At 33.9% G+C, this 22291-nt stretch overlaps 1 protein-coding gene across 1 annotated transcript in view; it reads right to left on the reverse strand.

Annotated features, from left to right (window-relative positions):
- Window positions 1-22291, reverse strand: part of alk (ALK receptor tyrosine kinase) — a 395687-nt gene that overhangs the window by 158661 nt on the left and 214735 nt on the right. Inside the window, exon 4 of the mRNA XM_042742958.1 lies at window positions 602-803. Within this exon, the coding sequence (XP_042598892.1) occupies window positions 602-803 (202 nt within the window). The remainder of the gene's footprint in view (window positions 1-601; window positions 804-22291) is intronic.

Here is a 22291-nt window from a genome sequence, read left to right on the forward strand (position 1 = left end):
GTAAAATGGCTCTTTAGAGTACCATTTTCAGGTTACTACTAGGTTTACAGAAGTCAGATTGGAAATGAAATGTTGACACTAATATTGAAAAAAAAAATGGTATACAAAAAAGGCTATGCAAATAAATGAAATAATAATAATAATAATAAAAAAAATAATAAAAATAAAAAAAAATAAAAAAAAAAATAAAAAACAAAAAAAATTATTATTATTATTATTATTATTATTATTATTATTATTATTATTTATGCTTTGCAATACATACTTAATGCTAATATTATCTACAAAATATAATACTGTCTACAAAAACTTTGAATGGACATTAAGAGATTCAAGCTGATTCATTTGGATAAACTTGCAGAAAAAATAATAATAATAATAATAATAAAAATAAAATAAAGGCATAATGTTGCCTTGTAAGCACTCTAATAAAAAATCCCTTGCAAGATTCAATAGTTAACCTTTAACCTGTGCAACAACTGCACTCAAAGCAAATGGTCTCGGCAGAGTAGTGTTGTGTATATCAGATTCTATGTCACAAGGTTCAAGAGTTGAGTAACATGTTCTCTGAATATGAGAATGTTGCCTTTGGCAAACTCACCCGATGACATGAGGATGCTCAGTGGTGAGGATAGCAAGTGGTGGCTTGTCCCTCTCTATGAGCCAGACAGTGTAACGTCCACTCTGCCTGGGGTGCAAAAACACTGTAATATCTAGACCACAGGACTGATGGGTGGCACCTAACCAAGGGCTCAGAACCCATGGCCCCGTCAGAGATGAGCCATTCACTGTGAGAAACCACCCTGGGGAAACAAACAAAGAGAAAGATATATTTATGTCAAAGTGCAAAAGACTCTCCACTTGTTCCACCAGCCAGAGACCAACATTTTATTCCTCAGATTTCATTGTTTTTGAAATTGAGTTCTCAACTGTTTATATATATATATATAGAAAAGATATCTGAAAAAAAAATATATATTTATATATATATATATATATATATATATATATATATATATATATTATATATATATATATATATATATATATATATAAATATATATTTTTTTTTCAGATATGTTTTCTAAAATTGGACCCACTTTACAATAAGTGATGTTAACTAATTTTATCATCTGATACAAACCACTTATTGTGTACATATGTATGTGGTACTTATATTTTAAACTACCTTCATGTAATTACAGTGTAATTAAGTTCTGTAATTACTACCCCTGATTTGGTTACACTTTATCTTAAGGTCTCAGTGTTACAGTATAACTGATCTTGGTAACACCTCTAACATTAATCATATCTCATCTCAATAGCGGCAAAAGTTCATTCATTCATTCATTCATTCATTCATTCATTATTTCTTTACAGAAATTACATTGTACAAAACTATTTGGTTACACTTTATCTTAAGGTCTCAGTGTTACAGTATAACTGATCTTGGTAACACCTCCATGCAGCCAATTTCTTTGCAACCACCGATACAATCTGCTTGAATGCAGAAACACTAAAATTAGAATCTTTGCCACTCGTGAGTTTGTAAAATCACATTTTTTTCAGCATATCTCAAACAAGCAATAACATCTGATTTCAATGAATTAGCCTATTTATTTATTTTTCAGGTTGGTCTAGCAAAGATTTGCCAAAAGATAAAGCAAAAAGGCAAACAATTTATTTTATACAGATGTCTTCTTTGCAATCTCTCTCATATATTTTTAACAAGTGGCCTGTTTCCTCTTCATACAATCTCTGTACACTTCTCAGAGTGTCTGCGGGTATCTGGATCGTAAGAGTATGTGTGAAAGTGAAATTCGCAGATCCGTGGCCCAGGCAGCCAACAGTGAGCCCATGTAGAGCCAAAATAGATGAGTGAGGGGGTAAAATGACAACACACCAGAGGAAAACGAAATAAATAATGAAAGAGAGGAGAGAAATCAAAGCTCTGTCTGTGGGCTTTGATTTAGAGTCCTCCTTCTCAACAGCCTCATTCAGCTCCCTCAATCAGGAATTTTTCCACAGGGCCAGAGCATGGAAAAAAGACAAAAGAGACCTTCCTTTGATAGAAAAGGAATGAAAACAACATCAGGGGAAAAAATGGAGGAAAAATGTTCCAGAATGTTACATTTTCATTATTCACAGAGTTATCTCTATTCAGCAAGGATCCGTTATAGCATCATATTTTTGGGGTTTGGTTTACATTAGGGGTGTTGCAGCATTCTAGAGAAACTGAGAGGAATTGCTAGGCATCCGTTACTTAAGGGCTGAGAACATAAAATAATGCTCTAAATATTAAAGATTTATTAATACAAGGAAAAAAAAAACATTCTGTTTTTTTCCCCCTCTTGAAATTATTTTATGTATGATTTTTATAAATTATACATAAATTTACAAAACTAGGAATTAAAGTCTAAGGCTAAATTGCTTTCACAAGCCCCTGATTGTTCAGAATTATTTAGGCATATCTTTAAACATGCTGTGCATTTGAAAATAGGTAAGTAATAATAGAGTGCCTGTATCTGAAACTGACTACAGGGCACTTGAGGCTTTGATTTCTTTTAAAAGGTGCATTATTAAACAGATTTATTCTTTCCTTTTTAACTTTCCTTAAAATTCAATGAAATGTATAAAGTTCAAATCTGATCACAGCAGGGGTTGTGCTAACATCTTACTTAGAAATTTAACTAAGCATGTGATTTGACTAAGGTTTCCATAACTTTTGAATACCACTTTAGCCCCTTGCTGAAAGCGGTACAAAACCAAACACTTGCTGCTCACTGACTGACAACGATTTGCTATGCCTTAGTTGAAAAATCTTACTGTTGTGTGCTTTGAAGAAGTGTATGGATCAAATTTTGGCCTGTAGGCATGTAACACTGCCAACATAACATTCACCAGAAAAAATCAAAAATCCACATCCCTTAAAAAAAGTGCTAACCTTAATTGCTAAAACATATCCAACACTGCTTATGTAACATTCTAAAGTCATGTTTTAAAATCCCAAGCCAGCCCAGAATAAATATACATGAAGCATAGCATTACATAGTAGATGGTGTTCTGAGTTCCAGGACAGAGTATTAATTGGTGTATTGACACATACGTGTAAAACAACATTTAGGTGTTTGGCTAGTGAGCGGTCCTTCAGAATTCCTCCATTTTATGCTTAATGCATCCAGTTATCCAGCTACAGTAGTTTTTTTTTTTTTTTTAATTTTCATAGTGAAGTGATCAGTCTTGAGCATCAGATAATACCATGGTACTGTAATACAATATAATTTACATGGTACTTCACAGAACAACAAATAATGTTCTACACTTTATTTTAAGGTGTCCTTGTGACAGTGTAATCATACATTTAAGCACGGAGTAAAAATAATTAACTACATGTAGGATTAATGTTTGGCTTAGAGCTACTTGCATGTAATTATGCATAATGCATTGTTATTGTGATAGTAAGTACATGTAACATTTGTAACAAGGATACCTTAAAGGTGTTGTGTGTAAGGTTTTGACTCTACTAAAGCAAAAAAATACCATAATATGTTTGCAGATATTTAAGAAACATGCTAAGTTAACATACTTATTTATCTGAAAAACAATGTTACAGTCAGTTTGTGAAACCCGCCCACTGCCAGTTTACCCAATTGTATTTCGAGATCCCGGATTGCCAGTTGGCGGAAAACACAGTTTATTTCATTTCATTCATCGTCAAGTGCTTTTGTTCCTGTTTGTGTCATCAATCTGACAATCTGCGTGCGTCAAGTCTGAGGAGGTGGGGCCTTGTGAAAAAAACCCTCTCCAATATTTTGAATTTGGACTGCAATACCTAGTTCAACCACTCTGTGTCAATCCTACATACAGCACCTTTAAAATAAAGTGTTACCAAAGAATGTTCTTGTACACACGCAGAAAATAAAAATAAAATAAAAATGCTATACAGTTATAGTTGCATTGTGAACTATAAATTGTATGTAACAAATATAACTTTGTCATCATCTATTTACACTTGCAATCATCTTTTGACTACTCGAGAGACTATAATACAATAACACAGATACAATAATCCCATATGTTTCTTTTGTTTTTTTTTTTTCAGCACATTTCTCAAGTATAAATGTTTTAGTGCTATGGAATAAGGGACTTCCTGGATTCAGTGACTACAGAACTGATTAAAGCTTTCAGTGGTTCTTCAATTTCTCAATTAGAGTGTGACTCTTAAATATAATGTTAGTGAAGAAACCAGGAACTTTCAAAGTGTGATATGTATTGTGTGATAATTAAACACTTCTTTGACAAATGCGACGGTCATTAGCTAAATATACATGGATATTCAAAAAACTGCTCGCTGAGGTTCTTTCTTTCCACAGGGGCTTTCTTTAGGACTTGATGGCTCGACTCAGCTCACACACCCGCAGCAGTGAATCAGTCTCAGTTCAGTGCACACATCTGGAGTATGGAGGGCATGTATGACGCAGTTGAATGCTTTTCAATTTTTTTATTGAACGTGGATCCATGGCTGCCTTGCAAATCAAGATAACTTCTCAGTTTAAAACAGCAGTGAAGCCACATGTAGCTACAGTATATGATTCATTACATGAAGACATACACCATTTTAATCACTTAGTGTTATGTCTGCAGTACATTTTCATAAGATTTAATTTAGGATCAGAGGTACACTGTATTAAAAAATAAATAATCCAACACATACACATTAATTAATTAATTCATACATATTAACTAACTTATTTATTTGTTTGTTTGTTCGTTCATACATCCATCCATTCATTCATTCATTCATTCATTCATTCATTCATTCATTCATTCATTCATTCATTCAAAGCTGTTGAGTGCTTGCAAAGTTATATATTTTGTGTGATCTAAGAAATCAAGCAACTTTTTGGAGGTAGATTTTTTTTCTTGACTTTTCTTGATCAAGTCAGACAAAAATAAAATAATAATAATAATAATAATAACAACAACAACAACAACAACAACAACAACAACAACAACAACAATAATAATAATAATAATAATAATACTGAAATTGTTACAAATGTCAAAAGACACTGTTAAAAGATACAAATATAGACATGATATCAGCACTAGTGTGATTTTAGTGGTAGTCAAATGTACTGTACAAATATATTTCAATAAAAACCTTAAGTGGAATTAGACTAAGGATGCATAGCTTATTAAATTATATTTGAATAATTTGTTTGCATATCTTTGTCTCTTTTAAACTGTAAACATGCACATAATGAACTTACAAGGCTCTGAGACATGCACAATTTACAAATGCTTTGTACTAGTATAATGCTTTTGGGAAACGTACCATAGAGATACCTAGTACAACTTTAATGTTATCGAAGACTCTACTGAGTGCTTTGGGAAACTCTGCCCACATCTTTTACCCAGTAACTAGTTTAAATCCACAAAAGTGGAAGTTTTATGGTTTTGGAACACAGAACAGTGCCTAGACCTACATTTACTTTTCACTGACTTCTGGGAGGTTAACCAAACGAAAAGCAAGAAGTGAGAAACATGCGAAATCCAATGATGGGGATGAATTGAAACACTGTCAGTGAAGTTAAAGCCGCTGTATAAAAACAGCATGGTCAAAGCCCATGACCTGGTCCCATTTGCATGATTCAAAATACTCTCAAGACGGTTCGCCACCCAGAACAGCGGTAATTCTAGCACATTTTTGCAGCCCACACACACTTTCAGCCACTCTGGGTTAAACATCAAATAGTTCTAAAACTGATGAGGACAGACCATTAATGTATTTGAGAAGAAAAAAAAAAAAAAAAAACATACTTGTTATAGTAAAAAGGTAAACATTTCTGTATATATATATATATATATATATATATATATATATATATATATATATATATATATATATATATAGAGACTGCAAAGTGTTTGCAAAAGCTGTTCACTTTGAGCTGAGCACTTTAAAGTTCAAATGATGATGGTTATAGAACTCGGTCTGCGATTATACTTTTCAACACACTTGGATGCACCTTAGTGACAAATTCATATTTATCACAGGTTAGAGACTAAACGATTTACTTACTATTGTTCTCGACAACATCACAGAGATAACTAGCTTCTTAAATGTTGGCTACACAGCAGGAGAAAAACATTCTGCACTCTTAGAAATTCTAACAACGGAAATGTTCAGTTCACTGAATACCAACCTAACCACCAACCACTTTTCTTCAATCCTGGTGAACAGCAGGGAAAGCAAAACAGTTTGAATGTATTGTATCTCCCAACCCCTTTACAAAAAGTATTTGTTTCTCTCCTTATTTTTCACTTCAGTCTTTATTTCAAAACGCTAACACTACTGACATTTACCTATCATATTGTTTGTTTGTTTATTTATTTATTGCAAATTACAATATAATATTAAAATGTTTTTTCAATGTATGATTTCACTTTATTCAAGACCTCTCCAAATGAATCTGTCCTGTACAACGTCTAGAATGGTAATTAAATAGTTGTGACTTTAATGTATGTATCTTTTAAAGGCCATCAATGGAGAAAGATGGTTTATTTTCCCATCATGGTGTAGGTTACACTTTATTTTAATTGTCAACTTTAGACATTCTACTAACTATAATTAACTTTGTAACTACATGTCAACTAACAATCTCACAAAATTATAATTTTGCGTGGTTTATGTCTGGAAGGCTACTTCCCAGCGAAAGATCTTGAATGGTTGCCATGTCTTTGGATTTATTGCTTGGTCTTGGCTTGGCTCAACTCTTAAAGTAGAGTAATGAGTTAATAAAGTAGACAGGTGTAGGTCACAATATTGTTGTATTTGGCTTGTTCTTTTTGATTGATTGATTGATTGTTAGTAGTAGTAGTAATAGTAGTAGTAGTAGTAGTAGTAGTAGTATCTAGCAAGATCTGGCAACACAAATGCGTCAAAATGTACCCTGTGAGACAGAAAAGACACAACTCTGAAACATTCTTTCATTAACAACAATTTGCTTAGTTCAGTTCCATACACTGCGTAGAACTTCTGTAAATGTGGTTGTCATTACCTGAACTTTTCAGGAGTTAATTAAAATGTAATGCACTCATCACTCCCATAAATTACTGAACTGCATTTGTACAGAACAGGACAAGTAATAAAAAAGTGAACTGAAAACCAAATTTAGCTGCATTGTGTATGTGGCCTGTTAGGTTAGGGTTAGTAGAATAAATTGATGTGTGCTTGTTACCACAGAGGGTCACTACCCATCCAACTAACCCTAACCCTAACCCTAAAAAAAAAAAAAAAAAAAAAAAGAAATTCTTATACACAACAATTCTGCTTGTAAATATAATGGTCAGCAATTTGCAGCACTCAAGACTGCAGTCAGCAAAAATAAGCATGATATAACAAACAAATCAATGCAAGATCAAATAACACAGGCTTCTGAAGATCTTATCAGCCTAGCAGTAAATGAACATGACTGGTGAAAGGGAACGCATCTGGCGTTGCTCATTAGGCTAATAAGACAACACAGTGCTCTCTCAGCAACATGAGCACCTGTTTGTTTGATTCATTCTTTCTTTTCTTTGTTTTGACATTTCCTCAACTGACACCAGGAACTTTGATCTCCACTCAACTCTCTGATGCCACAAAAAAGGCTATATTGAGAAAAACAAAGTGCAGCAGAGATGTTACAAAAACACAAGCCGGCCCTAAAAATCCTCAAAAAAATCTAAAGTTCTGTTGAAAGAAGTTGTCAAGACTTCACACTCTCCTGTATTGTCCCTTTAAAATCAACAAGGTGGATGCACAATATAGTATGACTTTGCGTTTGAGAAAAAAAAAAAAACAAATAAAATAAATATATATATATATATATATATATATATATATATATATATATATATATATATATATATATATATATATATATATATAATAAAAATCAAGAATTGTACAGCTCACGAAAAAGTGTTTATTAATGTGTCTAAAAATATCTTGATATAATACACTCGATTTGCATTGAAGTTCATTTCACTTATAAAGTATTCCATTCACTAGATTATATAGCATGCAATTATATGACTCATACAGTGATAATACTTAAAGAAGAAGAAGAAGAAGAAGAAGAAGAAGAAGAAGAAGAAGAATGCACCAAAGTGAGATTGATTGATTGGTTGGTTGGATATTTCCTTATGAGAGAGGGGGAAAAAATGTTTTTGCTGTTCAGCTCTCTAGGATGGCATCAAAGACATATTCATTTCTAAAAAATCAAAGACAGCTATTGTTGACAGATATTGCCGCTTGAAGCATTTCAGTCTTTACTACATCAAAGAAGAGGTCTCAAATTAAATTAGCTGTATTAATACATTCAGCCAATAGAACGCTACACCAAAAAAAAAAAAAAAAAAAAAATTCATAATTAAGTCCGATGCCAATCTGTTTCCATTGTTTACAGCAGATTAATACATATTAATACAATTATTCCTGGGGAAATTTTTAATATAGCATGTGTTTCAAGTCCATAGCAACATTGCGGCTACATCACATCAATCAATTTGAATAAGTGAAGCCCACATGAATCCTGCCGGGATGTGATTGACAACGACCAAAACTGTTGTCAATGATTTGATGTTTCACAGCAGGACTACCCAGAATCTTCTGCAACACTAGTGCAGATCAATGAAAAATGTTTCATTTATTTATTTATTTTATGATCACAGTCTCCCTGCAATTCTTCCTCTCACTCAAAACACACACACACACACACACACACACACAAACACACACACACACAAACACACACACACACACACACACACACACACACACACACAAACGCATATAAACTAAATTATCAGGCACCTGGCAAGTAAATATAATGAAGAAATATCTCGAACAACAGAGCTTCGAAGATTCATCACTGCGCTGTCTATGGAAATGCAGCCCTCTGAACTCAATTACTGTGGGAACTTAGAGCACAGGTTCAACGAAATTAAAATAGTATTAGTTATAGTACAGTATATGTATGTGTGGAATGACCTCCCGATCTCAATTCGAACAGCTGAGTCTTTACTCATTTTCAAAAAACATCTAAAGACTCATCTTTTTCGCCAGCACTTAACCAACTAATACTAGTACTTACCTTTTCTTTTCTTGTCTATCATATTCTTAAAAAAAAAAAAAAAACCCTGGCTACGTGTTCTGTACTAGACTAACTGAGACTTGTCATGGCACTTCTATACCGTTTTTGTTCTCTTGTTGATCTGATTGCTTCTATTTTTTCTAATTTGTAAGTCGCTTTGGATAAAAGCGACAACTAAATAAAAAAAATTAAATAAAAAATTACTAATTTTTTTTTTTTTTTTACTACAATAACACAAATGTATAATTCATTCATGAATGAATGACTAAATGAATTATTTTTATTATTATAATAACACATCTCTTTTACATCTTCATTTTTAAGTATATATAAGTAATACTTTTTTTTTCTTCTCTATGGAAGTTTTAACATTATGACATCACATTATGATAGACATTATGAATCTGCCAGTGTGGTTTCAACAGTTATCACTCTCAACTCTCTTAATTAACTGTAATAATTATTTAACTTTTTAATAGTTGATTATAATTAATTAACAGAATTAATTAGCAGAAATAATGTGTGATAGACTGGATTGCTACATCTCCCACATAAGCACCACCAATCAGTGGCTACCGAAAAAGCTATAATTCTTTATCTCTGATAATCTAATTGTTCCCTCTCCTTTTGTCTCTACAGTATATTCCCAATATCATTTTTTTTCCATAATTGCCTTGTAAAAAAGTTATTTCATAGAATGCATTCAGACAAAACTGCAATACTTATAAAGCAAATCATTCAAAGGTCACAAAGAATGTCAGAATTGTAAAAGTGCGAAAAGTAAAAGGTCAAGAAAACACACTGCAGCAAAAGGACAGGAAAAAAAATGTTTGAAAAATCCATTGATATGTCATGAAAAAAAACAAAAAAAAGTAATAATCATACTACATCCTCCACACAGTATGCCTGTGTAAAGCAGCTGCGCAGGAAACATGACACATGTGACCGCAGCATTTGAAGGGAACGCATAGCCTGGGAAAGTTTTTAAAGACAGATTAATTTAAAACAGCAGCCAAGCAGTCAGTTTTGCTTTAGGTTTTCGAGAAAGGGAAAGATTTAGCCTAATTTGGTGATCATGATGGACCACCTTTCCACCAATAATTGGAAAATAATATACCACCATGGAGTTCAACCATTAGCTTTAGTTTGTGGTTTCTTTTTTGAAACTGTAGATGTAGAAAGAAAGAAGAAAAAAATGTGTGTCCCCCACCCCTATTTTGGATGAGAAATAAAATCAATAGGTAATATGCCTTCTTGGTTAGATTTCTGTGACATTATACGATGATGGGGATTTCAGAGAAGGGCTAAAGATCTGCTCCACATTGATCGCTGTAAGAAATTGAGAATAAAGACCTTTCTTTAACTGAATGACTGTGGATGAAAAATTTGCTTTATTAAAATTTTGTGTTTAATGTTCCGCTCCTTTGCCCAGGCGTCTTTTGTCTTTTCGGTTGCTGGTCAATGTGATTTATAGAAGCTCAATGAGAAACAAAGGCAAAAATGAACTGAGTCATGCAAGAGAAAATTATCCAGGCTCCATTTGCAGAATGAAATTGACTTCTGAAAATCGGAACGTGAACAAAAAATATCAATGAGTTGACTGAATGAGCGTGTACATGTGTGCGTTTTTGGCAGGTTGTCAAAGACGAGTGTAAATGGTCACAGCGGGTGTAATAAAGAACATGAAAGTAGTGGTGACAGGCAGTGCTGACCTGAAACCGCTTTGATAAACAGGCAGAAAGAGACCTGATGGTGGTAAAATTATATAAACAAATCACTGGCTGTCTTTGTAGAGGAGACGAAAAGGAATTAATCCATAAATTAGCACGACCCCCTCCGGCACAAACACCTTTGGCCTCCGCTAGTCTCCTGGCAGTGACAGATCTGTAGCCAGCTGAAAGTCCTGTTTAGGCCATTTATCCAGCGACAGAAGCACAGAGCTACAAAAGAAATATGACTGGAGAGCTGCACCCCTCCTGAGTGGTGTTATTACCTGATTAGGTTTAATTAAAAGCACGTAATAACTCCATTTGTGTCATAAAAAGACCCAACTTCTCTGTTCCGCTTTGCCTATTAGAGATTATTTTACAAATGCTCCATCCAGGGAGTTAAGAAGCGAAGGAATATTAATGAGACGGAGTGCTGGAGCTCACAAAACAGTAGGAACTAACAAATTCACCAGTTTTAAGTCACAAGCTCTAGCCTTTACTAATTTGACACTAGCTAATGTTGTTTACGCACAGAACACAATATGTCCACCGCTGTGATTTGGCTGTGGGCAAAATGACAATTTAAGTGATTTATTGGAATATATTTATATTAAAGCATGGATCATAAATAGTCACCCAAATAATGACATTTGCACGACACAGTGATGTGTGGGAGTATATTCCATGATGAGATTAAGTTTTAGAAAGCTTAAAAGACTGATAGAAATATGGTATAAGGTTAACAGACAGAAATCTCCCATGAAGAATATATTGAGAGAGGCCAAATTAAAGAATTCAACTATTATGTGTTATTCACATTTATATATATATATATATATATTTTTTTTTTTTTTGCAATCTTTACAATTTTTGAGAGGCCTAATGTTTATTTACTATATTTTGAGAGGCCTAATTATTATTTACATTTTTTTTCTTCTTCTTTTTTTTTTCCTAGGAAATAATCATAAAACATATAAAATGTTTGCACTAGAATGTTTTAAAAAGGTTTTTCCTTTCTTTATCATATACATTTTTCTTTACCACTGACATACAAATTATGTATTATAATTCACAGATTATAAGAATATGAGAACTAGCATTCGGATATACTTTTAAATAACAAATAAATACTGTTTTACTTGTATTATAGTTTTGATTGTCTGCTATGTTAACACATTTTACCAAGACATTACATTTTACATTTACATTTCATCATTTAGCAGATGCTTTTATCGAAAGCGATTTACAACTAAGGAATACAGCAAGCAATTCATCATAAAGAGGCAAATAAACACAGGAATTGCTTGCAATACAAATTCCAGACATTGTTCAGATTAGTACAAAATAGACAAGGAGGGATTAAAGAAAGCAAAGGCTTTTTTTTTTTTTTTTTTTTTTTTTTTTTTAGATTGCTGTCAAATGTTAGAGATGAGTTTTCAGCTGTTGCTTGAAAAAAAAAAAAAAAAGATCCTCTGCAGTGAAAACAAGTTTTTAATGTTGTTTAAATGTCTACCTCATGTTTTAATGTGCTTAAAGATAAACCATGAGCAAATTCATCAGTCAACACCATTGCTAAGTAGTTTCTCCTTAAAACTGTGGTGTAGCAAAATCAGTCTCAAAAACACAGTTAAAAACACCTGTTTCCTGCTGTCACAAACATTTAACCAATCCCATCGGGGCTTTTCATATTATCATATCCACTGGTTAAAGGTGTTGAGTGAATCTCAAATCTAATATGCATATCTGTCGATTTCATCAATTCAGTGGCCAATCAGAGGTGTTTAAGTCAGTCAGAATCCAGTTCTGCATGCTCGCCAATCCTCTCATTATAACAAATAAAATGTAGACACAATGTAAATAAGAGATTCTTTGTTCTGTGCAGAGCTTCAGTGATTATAATCGAACTTTGTGAGATCGCAATGCTTTGAGTGACACCTATTTAGTGATTATAAGGGGAGTGTTCTTTGCATGCTTTCTAGGCCATAAGTTGAATACATTCATTCAAGGATACATTCTCGAAACTACCATGAATGACATTGTGATAACTATTAATCCAAGGCTGCCACTGCCATTGTGTAGCATTTACTATACATGTTCTAACAGAGAGAAAGTAAAACAGATCTGAGCTTGTGTGACTAAGTGGAAGTGGGGACTATTTGCATATTCATAGATTTTGCATGTACTCAATGAGGTAATGGGGTAGAGTTTCACTCAAGCCCTTTTTAAAGTTATTTTGAATCAGTTTATTAGTTTTGATTCTTTAGTGCAAGGCTTTATGAACAGTTAGAAAAAAAAAATATATATAAAAAAAGTAAAGTTTTTTTTTTCAGTTTCTAATTTGAGCTTTAATTTTAGAGTTTTGGCTGTATCCTCATTTTGGATTCTATCACATCTTTAGAGACACTTCAGATATAGTTTGTGCATGCAAGTTGTTCTATATGATGACTGAGTTCACTAGTATTAATATTCCATAACTCAGCATGCAGGTATGTCGCTAAATTGAGTGTTTATGTTTTGTTTAAATGTCAAATTAGAAAAGCTAAATAGCAGTTATTGTGTTGAAGTGCATATCAGGCATGTTCAACTCAGCAGGGCACTACGGAAATCTTGAAGTATGGTCTTCGACTGATTGGAAACCATTATCGACACATTCAGTCATGCTCAACAAGTTTCCCACTTGATTACACATGCCAGTTTCCAATAGGCACAGCTGTGCACACACAAACACACTTAAACACAGACTATGGTGATTTTAAGGCACAGTTAGCGACAGCTTATGTCCATGCCAGCCAGATGTGCAATATTCAAATAAGTGAACAGATTAATTAGGGTGGTGTTTATCATTCCTCGTCCCTCCTTCGTAGCTCCAGCTTCCTCCTCCGAGGCTGCGGCAGACGCCTCGCCTCATCCCATACACAACGGCAGATTTAATTAGCCAGCTGACTGAGCCAGACGTTTAATTATTCACCAGTGCAGCAAGAGGCTATGAGGAGACAGATGAACCACTCTTAAGTGGAGCCAGTCGCCCACCCTTAGAAATACATTGCTAATGGTGCAGACCAGGGGTCAGCTAAGCTTGCAGATGCTCCAAAGCCACATAGCAGAGTGGCCAATGAGGCTGGCGGGAGGTGAAACTGTGACCTTTCAGCCTCTTGTTGCAGTGCTATATTTCTTTCTCTTTCTTGCAGACGTTCTAAAAAGCTCAGTTATAGCCTCTTTAAGCCTTAAATAATTTAAAGAAAAAGCAGGATAACATCTCAAATCGGTCAGGTATACAATATGTCCCGATCTTATTTCACCTCATAATCAAAGGAAAGTAATAAGACATTTTGATATGACCATGACTTTAATTTAAATTGCACTTTTATATTGGTAAACTGTAGAAAATAGTTTCCTATTTAAACAGTTTCATTCAGTTGGTCTAATAGCAAATTTAATCCACAGAACCAATAAATAATAATAATAATAATAATAATAATAATAATAATAATAATAATAATAATAATAAAAATAAAAGTTTAATTTGTATCTTCAGTAAAAGTAAAAAAGAAAGAAAGAAAGAAAGAAAGAAAGAAAGAAATTTGATTAATATTAAAACAGACTTTAAAGTTTGAACCTAATAAATAACACATTTGTCTATAAAATAATAATAATAATAATAATAATAATAATAATAATAATAATCTGCATTTTTATTTGCATTTACCTTTTGTGTTTAACAGTGAAGAAAAGTGGCAAATAATGATTTATTTAAAAAGTAAGGTAATTTAAACTAGTCTGAGCTGAATTAGTTATTTTATATAGAGTAAATGCAGATTTATTAATATTTGTATTTACATTTACAATAACATATTTGACAGGTATTCAATATCAGTGTCGTAAAATAATTCATATGTGTATAAAGGCTTTAAGTGGTGCCATTTTCGTGACACAAACAAACTGTTCCTGCATTGTTTATGTGTATAAGGCTTCTAGGTACTACTCTGAAAGATCCTTGATTCAGCACTGGACAGCTTCTCTGCTGCTCTTTCCTAATGAACACTCTGCTGCTTCAGGAAAACAGCTCCATAATGAACAAGTTATGATGATCCTGAGAGCATTAGTAGCAGTATTATCCAGCTCCAGACCCCATTATCTCCAAGTTATGGATCCTGGAGCCATAGACTTATTAAATGACAGACCATTAATACAGTACTTTTTATGGTCGTGAATGCATCAATATAAATGCCTACTGTACACTGAGTACAAATGATGATTGGTTTGTTTTTTTCTTCATTTTTTAACAAAATATATATTTTTGAATGACTATTTGCTCACAGTGCAGCTGTCTTATACTCACAATGTTCACTGAATTAATCACAATATATTACACGATATCATATATATATATATATATATATATATATATATATATATATATATATATATATATATATATATATATATATATATATATATATATACACACAGTGATACCGTGTAATAACAGTTTGAAAATAACAGTTTTTATATATTTGTGTATATATATATATATATATATATATATATATATATATATATATATATATATATATATATATATATATATATATATATATATTTTAAAAATGTATTTAACAGCAACAAAAACAACAACAATAATAATAATATATTAATAATAAAGTGTATACAATTCAGAGAAAGTACATGTAAAGGCTGCCACTTTTGAATTTTACTCCAATATTAACAATAATAATCAATTCAAATAATAAATTGATGTATTCATCCCCATCTCATCATAATTATTATAATTACTATTATTATTATTACACTTTCTTTTTTACTTTGAACTTCAAGTGCTATGATATATAATTTTACTCCATTAAACTTAGAAAATCTGAAACTAAAGTCTTCGGTCAATTCAAGGAGAAAAGGAGCGAGACAAATGCAGCTGATAAACCACAGCACACCCAAGGAACACGCTACTATTCACGCCTCAAAATTGTCAAGTGGAAGTAAACAGGAGCTCTGAGGAATGATTCTAGGATGCCAGACCCAATTCTCTTCCCGGAGTCTTCCCTATTATACACGCTCATAAAACAGAAACAAACGCTAACAACACATGCATCATGTGCCCTTTTACTCGAACACACAGATAATGCAATAGGTTAGCTGGAGACAGACAAATGATAGCTTATATAGAGTGCTTCCCTAGTAAATAACATGGAAAATCTGTCAGGGTTTGATCAGTGGGCTTTCTTAACAACCCATCAACACCCTAGGGACAAATGTCTCAGCCCAGTCATTTCTCAACCAAAGAAAAAAGATGTTCATTTATTTGAATTACCATTGACTACAGCACAAGGAGCTTAACCATGAGGAAAGGAAATGTCTGATGTGAACAGGGACAAGAAAAAGCAGAGAAGAATGAGAAAGAATTTAACATAGAAGGGTTAAAGGAAACACACTGCCTCCATATAAACAGGCAAACATTACCATTCAAAACTTTTTTTTTTTTCTCTTGTGCTCAACAAAGCAGCTGCATTTTTAAATCAAAAAAGTACCTGTCTGCCCCTCGTTATCTGGCCTATATCAGTTCCTGTCGATTGTGTTCAAGTTTGTAGGTCATTGTGAATGTTACCTTGTGCTCGTGCTCGTGCTTGTGCTCGTGTTCCTGACCTGTCTGGATATTACCTCTATGTGGATTATTAAAGACTGTTTATCGTTATCTTCCTCATCTTCGTCGTTCTGCCTGATCACACACCTCACTGTCTTGTGACAGCTTATGACATTATAATTTTTTTTTTTTCTTGGATTCTTTGATGAACCAAAATGGAAGGATTAATGGATATTCAGCAAGGATGCATTAGAAAACTGTTTTGGAATTAAAAAATAAATAAATAAAAATAAATGATAATAATATAAATAATACATTTATTAAACAGGAAATTGGACAAATTAAGAATTACCTGCTATTCAGTATTGTAAGGATAATTAGCATATTTTATTGGCAGGGCTGTTTAATGAAAGGGTCGTCTGTTCAGCTGTTTTATGTATTCTACATATTCACTCCACTGCATTTTGCATGTACTGTTCCTTAATAACATTAGCAAAATTGATTGGATGAGCCATGTTGAAAGGTGATGTAAAAGCTGTTGATATATGCACACTTCAGTATGCAAGTTGCTGTTTAGCTTGCTGTTAATAAACAATATTAAAGTAAACATTAGCGTCTTTATTTGTATTACGCAGTAAACATTCTGCAAAAACAATAAGGCACATAAAGCTGTGCTACATATACTGTCAACACTTCACAGCTGAAGGGGTTGCAGGCACTTGGCTGTGTGCCTTGTCTAGCAACACACTTTAGCCAAAATTATATTAAAATAGACTGCAACCTATCATACCTTATTTCTTAAATATACAACGCTTGACCATCAAAACGCTATAGACAAGTGCAGAGCATTGTATTAAAGCTAGATCTGACTTGCAGGGTGAGATATCAACTGGGAGCATGCCATGCTTTTTGCAGCTGGCTGCTAAACAGCCCAAACTGTAGAAGTGAAACAATGAGAAACAAAACAACACAAAAGAGCTGACAGAAAATGTCTGGTTTTATTCTCAAAGTAAAACGCTGTAGGCTCTATGAAAGGTTGATTCCCCATAATTCTGTAGTACATCTGAGGCAATAATGGTGCTCTCCATGTCGATCGTAATTATACCCACTGAACAGAGTCCACAATCTCCTGCTCCTCCTACATGGAGACTGAAGATGGAAAAATCAGCATCTCATCCAGAGAACTTGATCATTTTTGGAATAATGGCACAACAGTCAGTCAGTCCCTGTCTCAATTAGCAGCTCTATCAAGGGCTATGAAAGCAGACCAAAAATGACAATGAGCAAAAGAGAGTGGTTTTGGATCTTAAACTAAGAAACTCAATAGCCTTGTTCTAAATCCTAGTGAGCTGCATGCAACATTTTAAAGCCAAACTTATGCAACCCTAATCCTCCTAAGATACCTTCTTTTGGCCAAAACCAAAGGCAGAATCACAAATATCGATTCCAAAGTATGTAATAAGTTACAAGTATAGTGAAAAAAAAAAAAAAAAAAAAAAGATCAAGTATCAAGTATCAAGTAAACATTACACATTTTTACTTTAGAAATAATTATTATTTTATGGAATGATACTCTTAATAAGAAACTAAATCTGCCAGCAGGTGGCGGTAAATGTTATTATGAGTCATTTGGAATGGGCCTTTGAATCATTGGTTCACATTACTAATAAGTACTAATAAGTACTAATGTCTGTAAACTATTCAGGTAGACATCTCATTTCTTACATCCTGGTAATATTATGTTAAAATTAACAACAGAGCACAAAATAGCTGCTATAAATAAATTCAGCAGAACTCAGTTGAACTGAAAGTGAAATGTTTGCAAACAACTAAATTGTAGATACAGTAGTTGTCATAAAAACATCTTCATGAGAGATTTATTCAAACATACAAATAAAACAAACAGTAAATAAGCTTCCCTCTGGTGTTTATTAGCTCAGGAAAGTTATACAGTGTGTACCAACTTTAAACACGGATAACTTTCCTGAGCTAATTGCAGTGTTATGTGATATATTGACCACAAACTATTGACGTCTTTCTGCGGTTGAAACACTAGTTGAGTGAGACATGATACATTTCAGTAAGCTGTACTGAATCGTTTAACATAACATATGTATAATGTTAATTTCAAGCTATAACTTGTATTAGAGTGGACGCAATGATTCGACATGCTCCGCGCTACCGCTTGAGCTGAGGTGGATACAGCGAAACAGTGTTATCAAAAGCAAACATTACATACAAAACAATTGCTGAAGCAACCATGTTATTTTAGCTTGTTGAGTGTGAGCTCTTGCAACGTGAGTCTTGTTACACAAGACTCATACCCGATTGCTCGAGCAATTATATTGAGCAAATTAAATATGTCAGAAAATCCTTACATGTATATATATATATATATGGTGCAAATGTCAAAATGTATTAGTTTGCAAACCATGCACTATGGTAAATGAAATTTGAAGTCATAACATAGTATTGTGTAAACAATTGCAATGAAGTTAGCCTTTGTTAACCTTTATAAATAGACAATCTACCCCTATAACTAGAATGTCTGTGAATATGAATTAAACGTGTTGGTGTTTTACTGTTAGTGTTTCTTTTCAGCTGGAAAACTGCTGTGAATACTATGCATAGTTACTGTACATTTTTAGAGTTTTGCAAAAAACTTCTATAGAGGTCAACTGGGGACCGTACCAACTATAAAATTAATTCCTGTTTGCTCCAACAAAGAAAAACTACATCATTCCTTGCAGATTGCAGATAGATGGATTAAGGCAGTTAGAAGAGAGAAAAATGTCAAATTGTCAGTCACTCCCCCAGAAACTATAATTTTTGATATATAAATGTACATTAACCTTTAAAACATTGGAAATATAAAGTACAAACTTGATACATTTACAAGGCTACTTTTTGTGAAAAGGTGTTATTGCGTTTAATGAAAAAGGTCCAAATCAACAGTGTGTCAAGACTTCTGTGCACTTCCTGTCACTCTGATGCATATGTAAGAATTAAAGAACTTCAGACACTTTGATCTTCTGTGATGGACATCACACACACAGCGCATCATTATGTATTCCTCTAAAGTCAAGTATGTATCTTACTCTTAGATTTATCTTTGAGAATTTGGTGTTTTGTATTGATGTGATTTGATATCTCTAAACTGACTATGCAATTGGCATAATACATATTTACCTGACTGATAATAAATTGTTACATTTGATTTTATTCTGATTTACTCTGTAATTATTGACTCTAGTAGGTTATGTTGTATTCTTGTTACCGCATTTCCTGCATCAGGTTTTTAGCAAGCATAGGGGCAGACATCTAAAGTATTAATCAATTACCTCTGTCTAATAACCAAGACTGACGGGAATGCGACCATAAGATAATAGCCAAAGCGATATCTTTGAGTGACACAAGCACCCAAATGAACAAGTAGCCTACAATAATATTAAAGAATAAATAGAATAATCAGATGAATAGATAAATTATCCTATGAATGATCAATAATAATTGGCATTCTAACCCAAATACGAGGTCATAATAAAATGGAGTCAGATTTGCATTTAACCCATATTTAATAACTTTGTGTGCTGAAAACACCGAACACGCAGGAAACCTTCATCCACCATTGGATACCTCCGTTGGGCCAATTGTGTGGACCCTACACATACTATATGTAGGCAGCTGACAGCTCATTATGTTTTGGAAACAGGAAGTTAAACTGTGGGCAACATCATTGCTTTGATGGATATACACTCACCGGCCACTTTATTAGGTACACCTGTTCAATTGCTTGGTAACACAAATTGCTAATCAGCCAATCACATGACAGCAACTTAATGCTTTTAGGCATCTAGATGTGGTGAAGACGACTTGCTGAATTTCAAACTGAGCATCAGAATGGGGAAGAAAGGGGATTTAAGTGACTTTGAACATGGAATTGTTGTTGGTGCCAGATGGGCTGGTCTGAGTATTTTTTAAAAACTGCTGATCTACTGGGATTTTCACGCACAACCATCTCTAGGGTTTACAGAGAATGATCAGAAAAAGAGAAAATATCCTGTGAGCGGCAGTTGTGTGGATGAAAATGCCTTGTTGATGTCAGAGGTCAGAGGAGAATAGGCAGACTGGTTAGAGATGATAGAAAGGCGACAGTAACTCAAATAACCACTCGTTACAACCAAGGTATGCAGAATACCATCTCTGAACGCACAACACGTCGAAACCTGAAGCAGATGGGCTACAGCAGCAGAAGACCACACCGGGTGCCGCTCCTGTCAGCTAAGAACAGAAAACGGAGGCAACAATTTGCACAGGCTAACCAAAATTGGACAATAGACGACTGGAAAAATGTTGCCTGGTCTGATTTCTGCTGCGACAATTAGATGGTAGGGCCAGAATTTGGCATAAAGAACATGAAAGCATGGATCCATCCTGCTTTGTCTCAACGGTTCAGGCTGGTTGTGGTGGTGTAATGGTACAGTATGGGGGATATTTTCTTGGAACACTTTGGGCCCCTTGGTACCATTGTTGAAATGCCTCAGCCTACCTGAGTATTGTTGCTGACCATGTCCATCCCTTTATGACTACAGTGTACCCATCTTCTGATATCTACTTCCAGCAGGATAATGCACCATGTCACAAAGATCAAATCATCTCAGACTGGTTTCTTGAACATGACAATGAGTTCACTTTACTCAAATGGCCTCCACAGTCATCAGATACCAATCTAATAGAGCAGCTTTGGGATGTGGTGGAACAGGAGATTTGCATCATGGATATGCAGCTGACAAATCTGCAGCAACTGCGTGATGCCATCATGTCAATATGGACCAAAATCTCTGAGGAATGTTTCCAACACCTTGTTGAATCTATGCCATGAAGAATTAAGGCAGTTCTGAAGGCAAAAGGGGGTCCAACCCGGTACTAGCAAGGTGTACCTAATAAAGTGGCCAGTGAGTGTATATTCATGTTTTCATGTTCCATCTGTATACATACTTGGGTACCCAGTGAAAGGACGACAAGATTGCATCATGCAGTTGAGTCACAGTATGTTCACATTCAACTTCTGAACTCCTTAACTTCAGGGTCTTGTGGCTCAAAGCGGATCAAATACAGATCAGTTCTGTCAAGTTTTTTGGTATGTAGTATTTTTTTTTTCTGTCCCTGTCCAATACATGCTTCTTCACACTTTATTTTTGTCAGCGTCAATCCATGCCTTATTGTCTCCTTCTATCTGTGTCTCATTCAATATTTCTGCCATTAATATCTCATATTGCTATTCCTTGGTATTCCCTCTTGGTCTCAGTTCTTAAATATGTCTGTTGTGGCCCTGGCTATGACTGTCTTTGAAGGGGCTTAAAGAAAAAGCCCTCACTGATATCTCCCAGATTTCTTTCTTCTCACGTCAAGAGCTACTCTCTGTGCTGCTGGCGCTTGATATATTATTTCAAAATCTGAGGCAATGCAATCACAAACCACAGATAAAAGTACTGTGGTGTGACACTCATACACACAAACATCCACACTTGCAAACACCCAGATGTAAAACCTGAGAGTTGGTCCTATGGGTCTTCAGTGATGGCCAGAAAGATGAGAAGTATTGGGAGAACAACATGACCTTAGTGATGTTGAACAAGACACAAATTTTAGGGTGTCGAAGTTTAAACTTCCAAGTTGTATTGGGTAAGAAACTATGACCTACTGTAGCAGTTACTATATTCAAACAAACTGAACTGCAATCAGTGATTTTTTTGTCATTTATTTTCATCCAAAAATCATGAACATTTCTTCTTATTTGCACTGTATTTGAAATTACGGTGTTGTGTTTAATAATACTTAAT

This window comes from Cyprinus carpio, chromosome B17 (genome assembly GCF_018340385.1).
Source record: "Cyprinus carpio isolate SPL01 chromosome B17, ASM1834038v1, whole genome shotgun sequence".
NCBI lineage: Eukaryota > Metazoa > Chordata > Actinopteri > Cypriniformes > Cyprinidae > Cyprinus > Cyprinus carpio.